The sequence below is a fragment of the Chiloscyllium plagiosum genome, chromosome 5 (assembly GCF_004010195.1).
Source record: "Chiloscyllium plagiosum isolate BGI_BamShark_2017 chromosome 5, ASM401019v2, whole genome shotgun sequence".
NCBI classification, from domain to species: domain Eukaryota; kingdom Metazoa; phylum Chordata; class Chondrichthyes; order Orectolobiformes; family Hemiscylliidae; genus Chiloscyllium; species Chiloscyllium plagiosum.
Genome location: NC_057714.1, coordinates 117689642 through 117712779, shown reverse-complemented (window position 1 = coordinate 117712779; position 23138 = coordinate 117689642). Strand labels below are relative to the sequence as shown.

General features: G+C 41.9%; 2 protein-coding genes across 3 annotated transcripts in view; one reads left to right on the top strand and one right to left on the bottom strand.

The window, feature by feature from the left end:
• The window catches only part of LOC122550181 (myosin-7B-like), a 132833-nt gene extending 129549 nt beyond the window's left edge, over window positions 1–3284 (top strand). The window contains exon 42 of the mRNA XM_043690887.1: window positions 1223–3284. The gene's annotated coding sequence lies outside the window, so the exon portion shown is untranslated. The remainder of the gene's footprint in view (window positions 1–1222) is intronic.
• A 1617-nt stretch (window positions 3285–4901) lies between these two features.
• Window positions 4902–23138, bottom strand: part of recql4 (RecQ helicase-like 4) — a 75764-nt gene continuing 57527 nt past the window's right edge. For both annotated transcript variants that reach the window (XM_043690894.1, XM_043690895.1), the window contains exons 18-25: window positions 18042–18176; window positions 16424–16601; window positions 16056–16185; window positions 14594–14766; window positions 11371–11557; window positions 8316–8475; window positions 7608–7716; window positions 4902–5268 (exon numbers count right to left, since the gene is read on the bottom strand). In XM_043690894.1, coding sequence (XP_043546829.1) covers window positions 5147–5268; window positions 7608–7716; window positions 8316–8475; window positions 11371–11557; window positions 14594–14766; window positions 16056–16185; window positions 16424–16601; window positions 18042–18176 — 1194 coding nt within the window. In that variant the 3' untranslated portion in view covers window positions 4902–5146. The remainder of the gene's footprint in view (window positions 5269–7607; window positions 7717–8315; window positions 8476–11370; window positions 11558–14593; window positions 14767–16055; window positions 16186–16423; window positions 16602–18041; window positions 18177–23138) is intronic.

The following is a 23138-nucleotide window of genomic DNA, read 5'->3' as shown; positions in this document are numbered from 1 at the left end:
AACTCAGCACCTTCTTCCTGACCTCTCCGCCTCCACCCCCACTCCGGCCTATCACCCTCACCTTAACCTCCTTCCACCTATCGCATTTCCAACGCCCCTCCCTCCTACCTGTTATCTTAGCCTGCTGGACACGCTTTCCTCATTCCTGAAGAAGGGCTCATGCCCGAAATGTTGATTCTCCTGCTCCTTGGATGCTACCTGACCTGCTGTGCTTTTTCCAGCAACACATTTTCAGCGCAAATTCTCCCTGTAGCCCAGACCATTGAGTTCTGGCAACATCCTTGTAAATTTCTTCTGCACTCTTGCCAGTTCAATAACATCCTTCCTGTAGCAAGGTGACCAAAACTGAACACTCCAAAACCAGCCTCACTAATGTCCTGTTCAACTGCAACATAACTTCCCAACTTCTGTACTCAGTGGCCTGACTGATGAAGGCCGGTGTGCCAAAAGCCATCTTCACTGCCCTGTCTACCTGGGATTCCACCTTCAGAGAACCGTGCCCCTGAACTCCAAAGTCCCTCTGTTCCACTCACTCCTTAAGGCCTTATCATTCACCATGAAACGTCTGCCTTGATTTGAGTTTCCAAAATGCAAGACCTCACACTAATCTATATTAAACTCCATTTGCCATTTCCTGACCCACTTCCCCAGCTGATCAAGGTCCTGCTGCAATTTCTGATAACCCTCCTCACTGTCCGTGATACCACCTATTTTAGTGTCATTGATAAATAAAAAATATGTTTTAAAAAAAATTCAAGACAAGAAGAATCAGGAGATATCATAAAGTCACTCTACATTGCTACCCAGTGGCTGCAGGGTGAAACTAAAATATGACAGCTGAGATGGACAAATTGAATAAGAAATTTTGATAAATATAGAACATAGAATGTGGAAAAGTACAGCACAGAAAGGCCCATGATGTTGTGCCGAGGATTAATCCTAATGTAAAATAAAATAACTTAACCTACCAATTCATTGCTATCCATGTGCATATCCAGCAGTCACTTAAATGTCCCTAATGACTCTGCTAAATATGACTAAAATATTACGACAAGGTGCAATTCTTGTAGAAGTGTGTCCAGCATAAGACATTTAATTATATTCAAGACTAAAACAGGATGGTAAAAGCCAATGCTAACAATATGTATGTATCTAGATTGAGGGGGTGACTGAGGTTGAATTACTTGTTTTAATAAATCTTCATCTTATTGCCACTCCTTAGGGTAGCAACTGATGGAATGCAAGATGACTTCATGACCAGATGAGAGCTGCAGTGAAATTTGAATGCTTGAGCTGAGACAGTAGAGAATCGAGGCGATCTTGCTGATGATGCTATGCCCAGATTGTGAAATCACAGATTATGGGTGGGCTATGACACCTAGAATTTTGCCAATAGCTAAACAAGATTTACAATGAATTTTTCAAAAACAAAATTGTCCTAAGATTTAATGAAAAAAAAACTGGCTTTTCCATCAAGTGTGGAAATATGATTGATTTGCGCTTGTTAGTACAAATGCCTCTGGCACCATCAGTGCTTCATTTAATGCTTTATAGAATTCTGCAGATTCATGAAAACACGCAAACGTACATCTGCCCGATATGATTCAGTAGTAGTCAGGAGGTAACAGATTCAAGACCCACTGTAAGCGAGGCTGATGCAGTCCCAAGGGATTCCTGCATGTTGCGGGTGCTGTCTTTCACATTTAATGTTTAACCTGAAAATACTCCAAGTCCAGTACCCCATTGGCTGAGATAGGTGCAAAAGATGCCACTGTTTAGGAGTAAGCTTGTCTCCTGACCAATATTTATTACTCAACTCAGATTAACTGATCAACAACCTGTTGCTGATGAGACATTACTATGTGGAGATTGACTAGCAGCCATGCTTTTCCTGACGTTACAAAGCAATGGAGCATTTTTAAGTGAGAAAAGGACTATATCAGTCCAAATTCTTTCCTTGCTAACTGCAGACCAGCTGCCATGATATTGTTAGAAATGCAGGAAGAAGCAACTACAATTCCCTCCTGCAGATCTGCGCTCCACCTCCAAGTACCTCCTTACGCAGACTGGAAACAGGTGTCTCTGAGTTTGGTAAAGTATCACCTGATCAGAGTATCCGAGTGCAGAACTGAGAAAATATTGTGTCCCTTATTTTAGATGAGCAAAAATAATTTGTACATCCTGATGACGGATAAGGAAAATGAAACAAAATGCTACAATCAAAACAGAAAGATTTGAAATTGCCTCAAGTTCTAACGAAAGGTCACACCCAACACTTTCAGTTGGCTTGTCATCTTATTCATATTTCCAAAAGGGACCATTTTGGCAGCTTTCGTTTTACAGATTACATTTAAATAGCAACTTTAACCAACTGAAATCACCCAAAGTGCTTCAACAGGAGCATAAACAAAATTAGACACCAAATCTCAACAGGAGACCTGAGGGAGGTTTAACAAAATATTGGTCAATAAGGTAGGTTTTAAGAAAAACCCTGAAGGCTAGGGGGAGGAGAAGTTTAGGGGGAGGAGAAGTTCAGGGAGAGAATCTCAGAGGCTTGTATAACTGAAGGTCTAATATAAATCAGGGATGCAGTACACTGCAGATAAATCATCAGTGAGTGGTGTTAAACCCACTGAACATTCAGGAATCATAATAGATATTCTTAAACTGAAATCAGTTCAAATTGAGAACCGTATTTTGAAATGATGGAATCAGTCAATTGAGTTGAAAATATAGAGTGTAATAAGCACAAATTTCTGAGTTCGGAGGGTCTAGGTTCAAGTCCAGCTCCAGAGATTTGTGCACACAGTTCAGGCTGACACTCTCACAGCACAGACTCTGCAGCTTAATACTGTGTCATCAGAGGGGCTGTGTGTTTTGAATGACACGTTAAGAACATGCGAAAAGAAGTGGGGTAGGCCATGTGCCTCTTCAGGCCTGCTTCATAAAAACATAAAACTACTAGACATAAAAGATACCGGCATACTATTCAAAAAGCAGCAAGGTACTCTCTCCTGGTCAACATTAATTCTCAACTGACATCAGTAAAATAATTAGTTTGCTCATTATCACTGTGGGAACTTGCTTTGTACAAACTGGTTTCTAGAGTTTTTTGTATGAAATGACTACATTTTATAAGTTCTTACACAGTGGTGGTAAAGCATTTTCATTCGTACTGAGGCAGTGAAAGGTTTAAATGCAAGCTCCTTTGCTTGATTGAGCTCTCAGCTGAAGTAATGGGAATCACATCAGCCACAGGCAACTCGTGGTCAACTAACAACCACTCTAACTCCACATCCCCCTCTCCCTCGCACAGGGTCTCTCCCATTTCACTGATACACTGACTCACCCAGAGACAAACATGATCGTAGACTATTTGAGATAGCTCCACAGTTGGAAATGGTGGAAATAACCTATTCTAGTAAATCCAAAAGTTTGATGTTTCATGATAGTTTGTTGCTTTGCTTTCTCCCTCCTGTTTTGAATATTGCTTTGATAGCTACAATAACTGATGTCATGCAAGTATAATAAAATTGTGGAAAGAATATGACCAATCTTTCTCAAAGCAAAATTTATTTGTTTAAAACAAAATCATAAAAAGTCCAAAGCAATTCCTGGTACTTAGTTATAAAATGAAACTCCTAATTGAATACAAATGTAAATAGATTTAAGCCTGTCAGAATGCTGTGTAAAATGACGACCCATGAACACCTTTGGAACACTCCCCTGTAAGCAGGAAGCCTTGTTCACCGCAGTACATCACCTCTGCAGAGCTACAGCAGTAGAGGAGACTGTTTTGAAGGCAGTAACTGAATTAATAAGCACATTTGGAAGACGTGATTGCGAAATTACTCTTGGTTATCGACGACCATTGAACTTTCACCCTCAAACATCACTTAAAATAATTAAGTATTAACACAACATTAGGTCCTCCATAAAAACTCAGCAGCTCTGATTTAAAAACAAGAAGCTGCCAAATATTTCAAGTTATTACAGATTTACACATTATTGGAAAATACAAAAGTTGAAGGCCTGAAATAATAAATCGGAACATGTATGAACACGCAGCACGACCATTAATACTAACCAAGAGAAATGAATATTTTGAGCGGCTCTCATTCACGAGAGTACTTCTGACAAAACATCAGTCCCAGAGGCCTACCCGTTTTCACAGCTCTGGATCATCTAAATGGGAGTCAGTGTTCCATTATTATTGCTTTGAGCTACATTTAGTGGCTCGAGCACTTCAAAAACTACTGATGGCAAATGGTTACCAAAGCAGCAGTGATGACAAAGTGCTTTATTATCCAGTGTTTGCCAAGGATCATTTGCCGGTGGACCCCTCTGCAGCCTGTGTTAACATGACATGCATCAGCTGCACATCTGAGAGCTCCCATTGACTTTAACCCTACCACTGTGGACAGGATCTGCCCAGTGGATGCCAGGCTTAATATGTGGACCATGCTCTAATCACAAATCCTATTTCAAAACGTTCCTTCCCCTTGCTTTATGGAAATTAGTATTTCCTCGGTTCCTAGTAACATTCCCATGCTTTTTTGGTTTTGAGTTTGGAAGCAGGATGAGAAGAGGGAACAGCCCTGAAATTCACAATGAGTCAACAGCTAAGAAAACTCTGAACGGCAGAGTTTGATTAGATTTGATTCCCTACAGTGCGGAAACAGGCCCTTCGGCCCAACAAGTCCACACCGACCCTCCAAAGAGGGACCCACCCAGACCCATTCATCTACTCATGCAACTATCACTATGAGCAATTTAGCATGACCAATTCGTCTGACCTGTACATCTTAGGACTGTGGGAGGAAACCAGAGTACCTGGAGGAAACCCACGCAGACACTGGGAGAATGTGCAAACTCCACGCAGACAGTCGCCCGAGGCTGGAATTGAACCCGGGTCCCTGGCGCTGTGAGGCAACAGTGCTAACCACTGAGCCACTGTGCCGTCCTGCTTGCACAGGATCGGGATGAGAAAAGCAGCCCATTATACTAAAATCATTATGTATCGAAGATCACTGCTCCCAAATGAAGGTGTTATGTGGCACAGTTGAGAGGTAGCTACAACGTTTAATAGCAGCACTAACCATGTTAGGTAACATACATTCCACCCCAGGGATCTGGCTGCCAGAGCTCACTTCATTCTGATCAATTCCTCTGTCGCCATCCGTATTAGTTCATTGAAATCAAAGTGGAGATACTTGCGCCAGAATCTTCGATCTCGTCCGTAGACCTGAGCTGGATAACACGGGCTCTCTGAGTAAGAAGAAGGAAAAGAACAAGAATATGTTATTTGTTTGTCAGATAACAACTGGAAAACCAATAAAAACATTTCAGCTCAACTGCACTTGTTAACAGAAAGCATATGGTGGCAGCTGTGTCGTGTCTAGCCAATAGACATAGCATCTCTCTGAACTGTATATATGTCAGACAGAGGGCGACAGTGGAAATAGATGGAGGTGCCGGTGTTGGACTGGGGTGGAAGAAGTCAGAAATCACACGATATCTGGTTATAGTTCAGCAAATTTATTTGACATCACAAGCTGTCGGAGAGCTGCTCCTTCATCAGGTGAAATGACAAATGGGAATGGATGCAGTCTAGAACCAGGCACGTGCATGTACGAACACACACAACATGGCAGCTGGAAGAATTTAAATTCAGTTCGTAAATCTGGAACCGAAAGCTAATCTCAGTTATGGCAACAATGAAACTATCAATGTGCTGATTTTTATTTTGGGAAATCTACCATCTTACCTGATCTACATTTGACTTCCTCACCTGTACCCCTCTGAAATGACCTACCAATCCACTCAGCTCAAGGGCAATTAGGGATGGACATCAAAAGCTGGTGTTGCCAGCAACAGTCATATCCAAGGAAAGAACATACATTTTAAAATACATTTAAAAAGTTCCAGGGTTGCACTGAGGTCACTGATTATGGCCTGCACCACATAGGGTGTTGTGCTTGGACTCTAAACACATCAACCCAGAGATCCCATCATCACATAAGGTGAAAATGCATGCATTAAATCTGGGAACTTGAGTGAGCAGCAGGAAAATGACCATGAAGGCTACCACATTAAAAACCAGCTGTTTGACCAGTTTCTTCTGGGGAAGGCAAGCTCCATGATTCCATTTTCACACTTTGGTGAATGACATTGTGACAGTAGTGAAAACCAAATTAACCAGGATTCCCGTTGGTGAACATTTTTCTACAACACAGAGACAGAGTCTCAGAATAAGGAACAAAAACAGAAGTTGCTGGCAAACCAGGTCTGGCAGCATCTGTGGAGAAAACGTCGAGTTAACATTTTGGTTTGATAGTTCTGAAGAAGGGTTCACTGGACCCCAAACATTAACTGTTTTCTCTCCACAGATGCTGCCAAATGCCTGAGTTTTCCCAGCAATTTCTACTTTTGTTTCTGATTTTCAACATCCACAGTTCTTTGTTTTATTTTTCTCAGAACAAGGAGTTGGCCATTTAGGTCTGAGGAGAATGTTTTTTTGCCCCTCCACACTCAGATGGTGGTCAATCTTTGCAATTTTCCACCCTAGATCTGATTCTGACTATATTCAAGACAAAGGTTGTTAAGACCTTTGAATACGAAGGGAAGTAAGGATGTGAGGTTAGTTTGGGAAGATAAAATTGATGGAAATCAGCGATGGTCTTGTTGAATGCCAGAACACTTGCATGACTGAATGCTTGAGTTCTTTTCAAGACTAAAAAAGTAAGGGAGCAAAGGTAAGTCATAGAGTTACACAGCATGGAAACAGAGCCTTCGGTCCAATTTGTCCATGCCAATGAAATATCCTGAACTAATCTAGTCCCATTTGCCACCATTTGGCCCATATCCCTCTAAACCCTTCCTATTCATATACCCATCCAGATGCCTGTAAAATGTTGTAACTGTACTAGCCTCCACCACTTCCTCTGGCAGCTCATTCCACCCTGTGTGAGGAAAAATCTAGGTAGGGGAGTCTAAACTAGAGTTGATAGGTTTAAGATGAGAGGAGAGAGAAATAAAAGGGACCAAAGGGGCAACTTTTTCACACAGAGGAAGGTGCATGTTTGGAACAATTTGCCAGAGGAAGTGGTGGAGGCTAGTACAATTACAACATTTAAAAGACATCTGGATGGGTAAATGAACAGGAAGGGTTGAGGGGGTTATGGACCCAATGCTGAAAAATGGGACCAGCAATCAACCCATCAAGTCTGTTCGACACTGAATGAGATCATGGCTAATCCGATAACCCAATTCCACTTTACTGCCTTTTCCACATCATCTTTCACGCTCTTCTGTTTATCTGTTTAAATCTTTCTACCTCACTCTATACTTCATTCCAGTAACCCTGTCGATAGAGCTTCTCTCTCAGTGACACAGTTTTAATGCTCACTTCAGACCCTCTTGAAAAGCTCACTTGAATGAGACACAAACTGGTTCTTGTATAACCATAATCCAAAAGGTCAAGGGGAGGACAGGAGGAAAATTGGCAAAAGACAGCAGGTGGGATTAGAAATTCACTCCAGATCCAGTAAGGCTCAACACGGAAACACGTTTTTAAAGTTTTAATAAATGAGTAGGAGGTGCCTTACCAATACCATGAAATATTCGTGCAATGGCTCTGCCAGAGAACTTCTCATCATGACGAATAGACAGGAACTGTCGGATATCAGCTCGGATCTGACTTTCCCAGTCTTTGAGCTGAAACAGAGATGCCAATTGGAGTGAAGTCTTACAATCAACGACCCACCCTCTCGAGATGTTCCCGCTTTAGGAAAACAAAACTACTAGTCTTGGCCAAAAAGAAAATGACTGAGCAATGCCCCTTTCAGTCATTCCGGGAGGTGACTGCTGTTAAGTGACTGGGATTGATTTGATACACACCTTTGGTATGAGGCAATTATCTTCCATTGGTCACACTTACCTGTTCTCATTAGGAAATGGCTGAGATTGCTGACATGAGTTGTGTTGGCCATAGCCCATAGGAACTAATTTGAACCCCGTCCCATCTCCAATTATCATAACACTCACTGCAACTTATCAGTGCCAACAATGTTCTCAATTGTCAAACCCATTTTAGTTACAAAAGTAATGGACCTCAGAACCTAATGTGGTGAAAATAAGCCAATGGAGTTACAAATTCACTCCAATTCCATTAGGGTTCAGCACTGAAAGAACAGAAACAAATTTTTCAAGTTTTAATAAATGGGTTCTAATAAATAATGTTGGAGATGCATTCTTCACTCAGTTCATTTTTAAATATCAAACAGCACCATAAAAAGCTCTGGGCCTGTACAAACCTTTGCTCTGGTCAGGTCGTCCTCCCAGTCTTCTGGGTAATTTGTGCTTTGACTCTGGTCATTTTTCTGGTCAAAATATTCTTTCAGCACCTGTTTTAACCGTGAGCTCTTCTCCATAGAAACAGCATCTGCACAGATGCTACAGTTCTTAAAGGCCACACTGTAAGATAGAGAGAGAAAGAGAGAGGGAGAGCGAGAGAAAGAGAGAGGCAGACAGACAGACAGAAAGAAAGAAAGAAAGACAGACAGACAGACAGACAGACAGACAGACAGAGAGAAAGAGAAAGAGAAAGAGAGGAAAGAGAGAAACAGTAATTGGTCCTTAATTAAAATAGCTTAACAAATACCACACTTTCAGCATTAACGAAGAGTAATCTGATGAATCCAGTCCAACTTTAGTTAATGGAATTATCAGTACACAAGCCAGTGAGGAGCAAGGTCAATCATCCAATGGCCTACTTCAGGATAATGGCCATCTCCTTTGGCTTTCACTCTCCTTTGCCACTCACTGACCCGAGGACCTTATTTCGTACAAGTCACCTGTATGTACAAGCAAGAGATTGTTACAGAATGACACTCACTTTTCCAAGTACTTTAAGAAGTGATGTGTCATCTCAGGAAGCATGTAAAGGTCCTTGAGAGAGTATATGAAGAGGGAACCAGTATGGTTCCATGGTGAGAGGTGCTATTTAGATTCAAAATTTGGTTCAGTAATCTAGGGGTAGCCTCAGCCAAAGGATATTGAATGGAGATTTGATAGAGATGTACTTGATTATGGCAGGTTCAGATATGGTATACAAGTTCCTCAAGAAATGTAATATTCACATCAACATGAAAGAGATCCTTGTTCAGAAGGAACCGACAGGAGGCAGTTCCTGTATGAGGGATACCATTTTTTGAGAACAATCAGTAGCACGAAGTACAGAAATACATCTGGTCACACCATATTTGGAGTATTGTGCACAACTTTGGGCTCGATATCTCAGGAAGGATGCACTCGCCCTGGAAGGTGTTCAGAGGAGGTTCCCAAGAATGGTCCCAGAAATGAAAAGCTTAACATATTGTTTGAGGACTCTGGGTCTATACTCGATGGAGTTTAGAAGGATAAGGGGGGGATCTGACTGAAACTTATAGAATATTGAATGGCCTAACAGAGTGGATGTTGGGAAGATGTTTCCACTGGCAGGAGACTAGGACCCGAGGGCACAGCTTTAGAATAAAGGGAAGATCTTTTAGAACAGAGATAAAGAGAAACTTCTTCAGCCAGAGTGTGCTGAATCTTTGGAATTCATTGCTACAGAAGGCTGTGGAGGCCAGGTCATTCAGTATATTTAAGAGCGAGATAGATAGGTTCTTGGTTGTCAAGGGGATCGAGGGTTACAGGGAGAAAGCAGGAGAATGGGGTTGAGAAATTTATCAAGGGTGAGCAGACTCAATGGGTTGAATAGCCTAATTTCATCTCCCATGTCTTATGGTCTTAAATGAAATAGAGGTAGGAATGCCAGCAGTCAAAGTTAAGGACCACTCCCACCTCCTGGAAATACCTGCCAAACATGTGGACATAGCTGTGGCTCTAGGATTGGGCTCATCATGCAAACAAAGACCCCCAGAAGACCGGACCAGTGACATGGAGTTCTCGAGGTGGACAGACATACTCACAAGCAGATAATGACATGGAAAAGGTACTCCCTTTAGATAATAACACAAGTATGAGGGACAATGATTTAAGGTTTTGGGAAGAAAAGTCTTTTGTAAAAAATCATTTTTGTGATGTAGATATTACTGGCAAGGCCAGCTTTTACTGCCAACTTCTAATTTCCTTTGAGGTGGTGGCGGTCAGTGGCCTTCTTAAACTGCGGCAGATTGTGAGGAAGATGTAAAGTGGCTTCAGGTGAATTTGGACAAACCTAGTGAACAGGCAAGAAAATGGCACATAGAATATAATGTAGAAAGTATGAGGTTATCCAGTTTGGCAGGAGAAGCAGAAATGCACAGCACTTCTTAAAAGGTAAGAGAAGTTGAAAGCTGTGGTTGTATAAAGGGACCAAGGTGTCTTTGTTGATAAATCACGGAAGGCTACAAACAGCAAACCATATGAAAGCTAATGGAGTGTTTTCCTTTAATACAAGAGGATTTAAGTACAGGAGTACTGAATCCTTTCTTCAATTGCAAAGGAGCTTGGTTAGACTGTGCCAGGAGTACTGACAGCAGTATCCAGTATCTTATGTTAAGCTTTTCATTCCTGGGGGAGTGCAAATAGGTTCACAAGTTTTGTTCCTGGGATGATGGGACTATCTTATGAAGACAGCTTGGGTAAACTGGCTCTGAATTCTTGAGTTTCAAAGAATGAGAAGGAGATCTCATTGAAACTTACAAATACTTGAAGAAATTGACAAGGTGGATGCAGTTAAAATGTTTCCTCTCGAGGAGAGTCTAGAATCAGTTGGCAGAATCTAAAAAATTAGGATTCCACATCAGTCAGAGATGAGAAGAGTTTGTTTTACTCAAAGTTTCGAATCTTTGGAATTCTCCACCTCAGAGGGTTGTGGAAGCTCTGAGTATATTTAAGGAAGAGATTGATCCATTTATGATTACCAATGACATACAGGCTTATTGAGATGGGGTGGGTAAAAGTGTTAGATCATACAGAATGGCTCGTAATGTTTTTTATGACATTGCTGTCAGAAAGAGATTTCTAGGACTTTGACTGAATGAGAACAATGGCAATATAGTCCCAATTCAGGATGGTGTGGGGCCAGGAAGTGAAATTGTAGGTTATCATGCAACCTGTGCCCTTCTCCTTAGCAACTGGCAATGGGAGATCACTGGCAAGAAAATGATGGAAGCAGAGGCCATGTGTATTTTCATAATGAAATAGATGTGCATTCAAGGGAAGTAAACTTATAGGGTTATGAGGACAATGTGACAGAATTGGACAAATTGAGTTGCTATACATGAAGTCAATGGGATGAACAGTTTCCATTTGTTCTGTAATGAGTTCAAGACAGTCCTTTGATGACCCTAACCTGTGCTCTTCTGGACAGATGATACCCACCTGTGGAATGACTTGAAGCAAGATTTGAGGTGACACAGCGCAGTCTTTTCATGGGCCAGTACTCGTTGATGCAGGAACCTACAAACTGCATCCAGTTCCTCATGGTCAAGATCTCCATAGGATCGGAAGTGGAAGGACAGGTTACTGAATTCCACAAGTATGCCACTCTTCCCTGTGCCTTGAAACCCTATCAAAGGAGTTTAAAAAAAACGACAAAAATCAAAGCTGACTGAACAAGATCCCGACAAAGTGAATTTTAGACAAAGGGAAACATCGACTTTAATGAAAGTTCTATGACCTGTAATGTGAACTCCATTTCTCTCACAAACACTGAATGATCCACTGAATATTTCCTAATTTCCAGCAGCATCCATACTATCTAGATACTGTAAGGGAGACAGCAGTCTCGACCAGCAGTTAATGGCTATGTTGCAAACCTCATGTGCGATCAGTCGTTCAAATTAACAGCAGCTGAAAAATGAACTAACTAGAATGGCGAAGAACATCGAGTGAATTCCTCAGTAAATGATTGGTTAGTACGAACCAGATTGTGACAGGTTACATTGAAAGAGAGTTGCCTATTGACACTAGTGAAGACAGGGAAGGTTTCATATCCTTCAGCCTGGCAGGTAAGTGAAAACATGCTCTACTTAATTAAGTCTAGACAAACATAGAACTTAGGAGCATGGTACAGGTACCCAATCCTTTACCCGAAAGTTTCGAAATCCGAAAAGCTCCAAAATCCGAAGTTTCTCTTGTGAAGATTTTTTCTGCATTACAAGGTTGTTTGGCACGCGAACAGGTGGCCCAAGTTCCCATCCTCTCGAGAGTGTGGTGCTGGAAAAGCACAGCCGGTCAAGGCAGCACCCGAAGAGCAGGGAAGTCAATGTTTCGGGTAAAAGCCCTTCATTGGGAAGGGTTCCCCTCCCCACCCATGTCACTTAGACATGACGCAGCAGCATGGCCCAGCACTGGCAGACATTAACTGTGTCTCAGTGCTCGTACGAGTTGCAAGTGGGTCTGCTGTTCGGTAATTCTTTTTTATTTCACTGTGAAAATGTCATTTATTCTGAAATCCGAAACAACTGGCACCAAGGATTTCAGATAAAGGATTGTGTAGCTATACAATCAGGATAAGGATCTAGGGTAGTGAAGTATGCACCTTTCACACAGTGGTATGTGCCAAAAGTATTCAAAAGCACATTCCAGAAAGTACCAGCGTGCTCAGTTATTCAAGCAGAAGGTTAGATAGCTGTACCTGGCAACATGACTACACAGGAAAGGTTTCCAGAAGAAACATTAAGAAGATTCAATGCAACAAGTGCGGCCGCACTTGGAGTAATGTGTGCAGTTCTGGTCACCACATTATAAGAAGGATGTGGAAGCTTTGGAAAGGGTGCAGAGGAGATTTACTAGGATGTTGCCTGGTATGGAGGGGAGATCTTACGAGGAAAGGCTGAGGGACTTGAGGCTGTTTTTGTTGGAGAGAAGAAGGTTGAGAGGTGACTTAACAGAGACATACAAGATAATCGGGGGGTTAGATAGGGTTGACAGGCAGAGCCTTTTTCCAAGTATGGTGACGCCGAGCACGAGGGGGCATAGCTTTAAATTGAGGGGTGATAGATATAGGACAGATGTCAGAGGTAGTTTCTTTACTCAGAGAGTAGAAAGGGTATGGAATGCTTTACCTGCAACGGTAGTAAATTCACTAACTTTAAGTACATTTAAGTCGTCATTGGACAAACATATGGACGTACATGGAATAGTGTAGGTTAGATGGGCTTCAGATTGGTATGACTGGTCGGCGCAACATCGAGGGCCAAAGGGCCTGTACTGCGCTGTAATGTTCTATGTTCTAAATATAATTCAGAGACTGCATTAAAAAGGAGGAAAATGAAAAACAAACATCTTACGGAATGGGATTGTCCAAAACACAGCAATAATGTAGACAATGAAAGAATCATAAACAAAGGTATTCAACCTGGGATACAGTAATATAGGAGCAGGCCATGTCAAACCATCAATCTGTTCCACCATTCAATCAAATCATGGCTGATGGGCAACCTGAGGGAGTGTATATGGCTTTTTCTCCACATCCCTCAACACTTTGGGTTAACAAAAGTTACCAATCTCAGATTTAATGTTCACACTTGATCAACAGCAATTGAGTTCCAGACTGCTACCATCCTTTGCACAAAGAATATTTCTGAATTTCACTCTTTATTAAAGACAACCAGGGTACTATAAAGAAAATGTGTAGCTTACGTGAAAAGGAGAGTCAATAACCTTTGGAAGTCAGAGGCATACAGTGCGGAAACAAACCCTTCAGTCCAACTAGTCTATGCCGAACATAATCTCAAACTACATTAGTCCCACCTGCCTGCTCTTGGCCCATATCCCCCCAAACCTCTGCTATCACTAATAAGAGGAATCTCTTGGCAGAGAGTAGTGAATCTGTGGAATTCTTTATCGGACAGGGCTGTCAAAACTGGGTCATTAAGTACATTCAAGGCTGAGACAGATTTTGAATTAGTAATGTAATCAAAGATTACCGGCAAAGGTAGAAAAGTGGAGTTAGGGGTCCATCAGATCAGCCGTATTTACACGGAATGATGGAGCAGACTCGATGCAGTGAATGGTCTATTCTGCTGCTACATCTTATGGTCTTATAGAACATAGAACAAAACAGTGCAGAACAGGCCCTTCAGCCCTCAATGTTACACTGACCTGTGAACTATTCTCAGCTTGTCCCCTACACTATCCCATTATCATCCATTGTTTAAATTGCCCTAATGTGGCTGAGTTGACTACATTAGCAGGTAGGGCATTCCATACCCTTACCACTTTCTGTGTAAAGAACTGCCTCTGACACCAGTCTTAAATCTATCATCCCTCAATTTGTAGTTATGCCCTCTCGTACAAGCTGACGTCATCATCCAAGGACATCATTATGCAATAGTAGTGGGGAAATTCTATAGGTGGGTATACAGCTTTTACAGTCATGATTTAAAATCTCAAATAACATGACACCTCCCAGCTCCCAGGGCTTAATGGAGAGAAAATACTGTCAAAAAAATGGGAAAATAGAAAGAGGTGGTTTGCGTAGCAAAAATTGAGAGAAAATAGAAGCAGATACTTTGCATGCAAGATTTGGAGGAGGAATCTCAGCATCCTGCTCTATTCTCGAAGAGATCCTCAGCTCCACCCAAACTCACTTACTCACCTTGCCTGGATTGAGTTGTCCACTGCAGTTGCCTTAGTTCTCGTTTAACTGGCAGTAGTTCCCATCCCATTGAATCAGCCAGTTCCACCACATCAAACTCAACTGAATTGGAATGGGTATGATCCACACCACGCAGGCGCTCTTTGGCGAGAGCCACAGCTATAGGAGGACATCTTCAATTAAACAACAGGCAGAAATTAAACACGACCAGCCTCCTCGAATGTCAAAGCTTCAACATGCTAAGTGATTTAGTTATTGTTGTGGGGCTTAAATTCCTGGGCAACAAGAGGGTGTGCAATAGATAAGTTGGGCAAGGACAGGAATTTGCAATGGGACCTAGACCAGGATCACTTTTTTAGATTAGATTAGATTCCCTACAGTGTGGAAACAGGCCCTTTGGCCCAACCAGTCCACACCGACCCTCCGAAGAGTAACCCACTCAGACCCATTTCCCCTCTGATTAGTGCACCTAACACTACGGGCAATTTAGCATGGCCAATTTACCTGACCTGCACATCTTTGGACTGTGGGAGGAAACCGGAGCACCCAGAGGAAACCCACGCAGACACGGGGAGAATGTGCAAACTCCACACTGACAGTCGCCTGAGGCTGGGATCAAACCTGGGTCCCTAGCGCTGTGAGGCAGCAGTGCTAACCACTGCGCCACCGTGCCGCCATCTACTCTGGTTCTGCCCAAAATCAAGATTAATAAGAAGAATTAGGCTTGCTGTTCTCTTCTCCAGATAGAATGTTACAGGATGATGATGTTTAGAGGTCACTGACACTGTATTTGATTGACCCTGACCCTGAGATTGTTAATGTCACCTGCTGTTATGGCCAAGAGTTACAGTTATTCCAGCCGAGAAACCTGATGCCTTTTTTCACAAATAATGACTTCAGCTTCAAGTAAAGCGGAGAACTGCACAGAATTTACATTGAAATGCCGGTTGACGGGATGGGGAGGAACTACAAAAGGTCACAAAACATCAGGTGCGGCAAGTCTTGGATGCATTGGAAAGTTTTCTGATGCTAAAGATTCGATACAAGTGTCAACTGTGGTTGAAACAGTCAAGGCTGTGTGTGAAGACACAAGGTGGTAGGAGCATGGAATGAAACAGTAAAAACTTGATCAATGCTGTCCCACTCATGACAACTTATCATTATTATTTGGTATCAAAAAGCTTGCAGGACATTCTGCAGCCCTCACATGACACTGATTTTATACTGATTCAATTAGAACCAGCCAGGTTCATCTCATACTAATGTGACTGCACCGATACACTGTGATAGGTCAGGATTTGTTTTGTCACATAACTTGTTTTTAATTGATACAGAGTCTCACTCTTTTCTTTTCCAAGGAATTCCAGTCAACTCTGCAATGAAATCCTCTCTCATTCAGCATTACACTTCAGAGTCATTACCTTCAGCCACCATCACCAATGATAATGGGAACAATGTTTACCTTCTTGCTGTGCTTCTCAGTTGCACGGGTCCACTGTAACACTGGAGGCGACAGGTTGAAAAGGTTGGGTGCATCAACTCTACCCACTGCTGGGGGTGCAGCTCCAGGTAACAGAGCAAAGTTTCAATTCCTGCAAGTTAAACAGAAGTGTGCCTGAGTCATCAATGTCTTGGAACCAGTGGTGGAAAACCAACACTACATTCCTGCGGCAACCTGCTTACATCAAGAACGTGGGCACTCCAAAACTTAGAACGCTGGTGAAAAGATCAGCCAATATTCATCTCTAGTTCAGTTCTTGCTGTTTTATATTTTGAAGTCTGATATCCAGCCGCAGACAAGTTAACACTGGGAGAAGCACAGCCACCTACCTTCCTCTCGGAGATCTAACGTCTCCACAGTTTTCTGGATTGACATTGCCCTCTCGTGCCTGTGGCACACCCTTGGAGAACTTCCTTCAAATTCTTTGAGGGGCTGAGCTCCTTCAGGGGGCAGCTCCTCAGATGGGTCAGGCATTTCCAGCAACTCATCATCTGTGATGGCCCTACACTGTCATGAAGGGGGAAAACAAACACAGGAATCTCACCATCTAGATCTCCAATGTAAAATCAAACAAGCTATAATGATACCAAACGAGAAAATGCTGGAAAATCTCAGCAGGTCTGACAAAGGGTCAGTTAGACTCAAATCGTCAGCTCTTTTCTCTCCTTACAGATGCTGCCAGACCTGCTGAGATTTTCCAGCATTTTCTCTTTTGGTTTCAGATTCTAGCATCCGCAGTAATTAGATTTTATTAAGCTATAATGATACATTATCTCAGGAAATCAGACACCTAAAAAAACACCTGATCACCGATGGCACTACACTCTCACTACATCTTTTTGGTCAACTGCTGCTTCAACATACCATGGTGCTTCCTGGTCAACTTCTCTATGCTCCACAACCACCTGACGAAGGAGCAGTGCACCGAAAGCTAGTGCTTCCGAATAAACCTGTTGGACTATAACCTGGTGTTGTGTGATTTTTAACTTTGTTCAAGACTCACACTGAGTTCAATAATTTTAGGTCCTGTAGTCCTTCTCCCAGGTCCTTGTCCTCCCTCCAACACCAGGCTTTGTCATCATATGGTCTCCTATCACAACCATCCTATTGTCAACTCCTAATGGCCCCCATTAGCAGCTATTGTTTCTCCCAGGCTGACCTTTACCCAGTCCTTTGTCTGTCCAACTGGTTTTCTCTCTCTGGGCTTCACCTAGCATTTAAGTCTCCCCCTTTTTCCCACTCCATCTTCAGCATATAAACCAACCTTTACCAAGCTAAAATCAACTCTGAAGATAGTTGACCCAAAATGGACCCAAAATGTTAATTCTGCTTTGACTCCACAGATGCTGCCAGAGTTGCTGAGTTTTTCCAGCAATTAAAAATACTTCACAGTCATGTGCGTTTAAATAGGTTCAGCAGTCGATAGAACATAAATAATTAAGAGCCAGATTTGGCAATTTGGTCCAAATTCTCTAGATCATGGTTGATCTTGGGTTTCATCTCCAACACCAATATTTGGCAGCATACAGTCCATTTACAAATATTATTCACAAATTTGCAAATAATACTCCACTGCTAAAATTTGGTGATCTTGGAAACTTGTATTGCATTAGCTTTGGAATGTTAATTGATCCCTTTAAAGGTGACAGTCATTAACTGTGGAAATAACTGCTGCTCCATCACTAGTCAGGTCATTCTGGGAGCTTGCTTGTTCTCTTGACATTCACAATTAACATTTTAACCAATTTGTCAGGTCTTTCATGGTTCTAATCTTTCCCCAGATATTACACAAAACACCCAAAATATTCCAGACTTTTTAAATGTATATAAATGTGGTTCAGTATTGCACTGAGAGCTATATTAGAGAGTTGACCTGTGATGAAAATGGGGGCGGGGGGGGGGGGGGTAAAGAAGAAAAATAAATAATCAGTGAAGCATGAGACTTACACTGACGCCCTGCTGTTTCTGATAAATTTGATGGCATTTGCAGGGTTGGAATACTTTCTGTACCAGTTTCTTGACTGTATAATAATCCACAGTGTCAGCATAAATGTGCCGTCGCAGTTCATTCATATCTCCACCCTGAGAAGAAAGGCCCAGCAATTAAACAGACCATCAAGGATTTGCCAGTTAAAAACATTGTTGGCCAAACAAAATTCACATGAAGGATGAGAACACCCAAACTTTTTTGAACATTTTACTTTTGTGCACACGCACACGATAGGATTGCCAATTCTGCTTGCACATTTCACCACCACGCCACCCCCAATTCTGCCATTAGTTTCCTAAACGAATTACCCGGCACGATTACAACATTCCTACCCACTTGTGAAAAGTTGGGGGTGGGGGAGTGTTGAAATGGATTAAAAGTAGCTACAGGGCTGTGACAGCTGAACAAACTCAACAAAAGTTCAACAAAACCTGGTCCCACCAAACAATTGGTCTTTATTAACAAGGAAACTGTACAGAGAGTGGTTGAACTTGGAAAAGAAAGAGTTGATTACAGAACTGAGTCTCTCTCACAAGTTCACGCTTACAGAGAGAACAGCAGGAATCTTTATACTTAAAATTTATCAACAGCTATCAATAACTATCAGAGGTTAGTCACCCACTATACCAGTACATTGAATTCTGATCTGTGTTATTACTTCCAAGGTTTATAGAACAAGAACCAAAGAAAATTTACAGCCCATGAACAGGCCCTTCGGCCCTCCAAGACTGAACTGATCCAAATGTACTGTCTAAACCTGTCGGTCAATTCCTAAGCATCTGTATCCCTCTGCTCCCCACCTACTCATGCAGCTGTCCAGACGCATCTTAAATGAATCTACCGTGCCTGCATCTACCACCCCTGCTGGCAACGTGTCCCAAACACCCACCACCCTCTGTGTGAAGTACTTGCCACGTGTATCCCTCTTAATTTTCCACCTCTCACCTTGATTTATATTGACTTCCCAAAACCTTGTGCCACATATATTATCTCATAATTTCATCCTTATTGGGGCTCAGAGGATTCTGTGGAATATCTTTATTTGGGCTTAGCCAGTATCCCAGATTTTATGTGGAGCCAGCCAAATCAAGCTCTGCCGAGATGGGCTGCACGGTGGCACAGTGGTTAGCACTGCTGCCTCACAGCGCCAGAGACCCGGGGTCAATTCCCACCTCGGGCAACTGTTAATGTGGAGTTTGCACATTCTCCCCGTGTCTGCGTGAGCTTCCTCCGGGTGCTCCGGTTTCCTCTCACAGTCCAAAGATGTGCAGGTCAGGTGAATTGGCCATGCTAAATTGCCTGTAGTGTTAGGTGAAGGGGTAAATGTAGGGGAGTGGGTCTGGGTGGGTTACTCTTCGGCGGGTCGTTGTGGACTTGTTGGGCCGAAGGGCCTGTTTCCACACTGTAAATAATCTAATCTAGCAAGGTTAAAGAATTTATGTGCACTTAGCCTACTTCAAGTCCTACTGAGGTTAGCAATAGCAATAACCTTTGCAATAGTCTTAACTTGTGTTGCGTTACAACCAAGGGTTGGCCAGTTTTCCCATCATGCAACTACCTGTTTCATACAATTCCACAGGAAGGGGTTGCGGAAAGAGGGAACTGTCAGATTCTGTTTGTTTACTGACAAAGAAGGAAAACAGAAATGCAGATGGAGAGGGACCAAGCTGATACATTACGCCATGTTTCTCTATTCCTCCTGGAAGACCTGTTGAGTACTGCCAAAATTATTTGATTTTCATTGAATTCCAGTCTTATTATAGCCAATTGGATGGCCCCTACTGGTGTAGTTTTCTTTGTTAACACATTCAAAGAGAGATAAGGGAGGAAAAAAAGACTCCCTTAGAAATCTTCTGGCTGACAGTGGAGAAGTTTTTTATTCTGTCGTAGGATGTGGCACAGTCAACATTTGTTGCCCATCCCAAACCATCCTTGAATGGAGTGGATCACTGGGAAATTTCAGAGAGCATTTCAGAGTCAACCATACCGCTGAGAGTCTGGAGTCAAATGTAGGCCAGACCAGGTAAGGAAGGCAGACTGTCAAACCTACTTTATCGTTCAATATGATCATGGCTGTTGGAACACTTTTAGCCACATAACTCTTATGCCATGATAAATCAAAAGTTTAATTAGTCTCTATTTTAAATAAACTCGAAGACTGAGTTTCACAGTCCTCTGGGATATAGAATTTCAAAGATTCACCGTACTCTTAGAATAAACATTTTTCCATATCTTGAAAACTTTTGAAATTAGTCTTATTTTTTCCAAGGGGAAACATAGAATTCTATAGTTTAGTATCCCTAACCATTTAACCCATCATGTCTGTATCAGCTCCCAAAAGAGCTACTCAGCTAGTCCTGTTATTCAGCCTTATCTCTGTAGCCATCTAACTTCATCACTTTCAAATATATACCCAACTTTCTTCTGAAACCTCCTGTGGAACCACCACTTCACAGACAGCTCATTCCAAATCCTAACAACTCTCCAAGTAAAGACATTTCTCCTCATCTCGCTCTAAGCCCTCTTGCTGGGAATCTTGAAGTTGTGACCCCAAGTTACTGACTTTCCAAACAGTGGAAACAAAATATACTCAGTGAGGATCATAAGGATAACTTACCACAGGGTAAAAAAGAAATCCTTGAGGGGTTCAAAGAAGTTAAGAAGCTCTGGTGTTTTCATTCTAATAAAGTGGGCCACACAAAATCAGTGAAGGCCAGGTGTAGGAAAACTGGAAAAGCCTGGGAGTTTTGTTGGACTTGTAACAAAAAGCACAAGGGAAGTTAGACAACCGACTCACAGTGTACAGGATGATCAAAGGATAATTAAGGAGGAAGTGCCAGATCTGCATAAAAAATATACATGCAAGGGTAACATTTATTCACATAGGCCAGGAGCAGCAGGCAAGGAGGTTACAATATTAAGGGACACAGGATCCTTGCAGTCTGTAATACTGAAGGAGGAGGAGATATGTACTCCTGAGGGACTATTGCCAGAAAAGGTACTAGTAACAGGAATTCATGGTGAGACAAAACGTGCTCAGTTATGTAAAGTGAGGCTAGAGAGTCCAGAGAAGAATGGAGAATTTATGGTAGAGTACTGGATAAACTCTCAGCTCCAGGAATATAATTTGTCTTGCAAATGATATAGCCGATTCACCGGTAGACGTGCTGCCTACTCTAGTTAAAAAGCCAGTGGAGACGCAGGCAACTGAAGACTTAGAGAATGGTTATCCAGGAATTTTCCCTGATGACAGAGGCACAAGCTGAAGCAGGAGAGTTCAAGACGCACAGATAAGGAAGCTGACATAGCTTTATCACAGACTTTGTGGGTCAGAGCAGGAGCAACTAAGTAAACATGCCAGTATACCTAACTCTGCTGTGCTTATGGAGTTACAGCAGAAAGATGAGAATTTAAAACAGTTAGGAGAGTGAATGCATCCCTGCATGTTATTACTTAACAAATGATGTCTTAATGAGGAAATGGAGACCATCACACATTTAAGCAAATGAAAAATAGGTAAAAGTTCATCAGATTGTTTTGCTAGTAGGGTATAGAAAGGAGGTGCTGCAAGTGGCGTATGAGCTACCACATGGAGGTCATTTAGGGGCGAGGAAAACACAGGCTAAAATACAAAGACATTTTTACTGGCCTGGGCTACACAAGGATGTCGTTGAATTTTGCCAAATGTGTCACATGTCAGCCAATCGGAAAACAACAGGCAGTAATAAAACCTGCACCTTTAATACCCGTTCCAGCATTTGAGGAACCTTTCACAAGAATCTTGATTGATTGTGTAGGTCCCCTACCTCAAACAAAAAGTGGTAATAAGTATTAATAACAATAATGGATGTGTCAACTTGATTTCCAGAGACAATCCCACTACGCAACATCACAGCTAAAAGGGTTGTAGAAGAATTACTTAATTATTTTTATTAGATATGGACAACCAATAGAGATCCAGTCAGATCAAGGATCAAACTTCACATCTAAACTATTCAATGATGTTATGGATAACTTGGGAATAAAGCAATTCAAATCTATTGCATACATCCAGAATTGCAGAGAGCACTAGAGATGGCATCAAACGCTAAAGACCATATTGAGGGCTTATGGTCAAGATTATCCAGATGATTGGGTTAAGGGAGTTCCTTTTGTACTTTTTGTAATCAGAGGTGCACCAAATGATTCGACCAAATTCAGTCCATTTGAATTAACTTTTGGGCAAGAAGTAAGAGGACCATTAAAACTGATTAAGGAGAAATCAATAAGTCACCCATTTGGACTATGTGTCAAATTTTAGAGAACGATTAATTAGAGCTGGAGAATTGGCTAGACAGCATTTAAAAGTATCACAGCATGCAATGAAACAAGAAGTGGATAAGAAATTACAAATTCGCAATTTTCAATTAGGGATAAGATATTGGTGTTACTTCCAGTAACAGGTGAGCCTTTAAAAGCAAGGTTTAGTTTACCATATCAAATCAAGAAGAACTCCAGACAGGAAGAAATCTCTCAGGGTGTGTCATGTGAATGTGCTCAAAAGGTATTTTGATAGGGAAAGAAAGCAAGAAGAGATGTTAATGATTACAGCACAGAAGGAAGAACCAAGTTCAGAGGATTCTGCACTGGCCATTCCTCAAATCAAATTGGACAATGAGGAAGTTTTAAAAAATTGGGATAAATTGAGTTACCTTCCACAAGAAAACCGAAATGACCTTAAAAGAGTTCTTACTCTGACATGGGGAGATATGTGGAAATAAACTGGGAAGTACCAACCTAATTGTGCATGCTGTAGGTATAGGAGATGCTGTTCCAATTAAGCAACATCCTTATAGGCACAACCCTCTAAAGCTGGCACAGGTTCAGAAGGAAACAGAGCGCATGCTCCAATATGGCATTATCAAAGTGAGTTACAGTGACTGGAGCTCACCCACAGTCATGGTGCCAAACCCAAATGGTACCTAACAGTTATGTGTGGACTGTCGCAAAGTCAACGTCGTTACAAAGACTGATACATATCCAATTCCACAAGTGGAGGACTGTGCCGAAAAAAT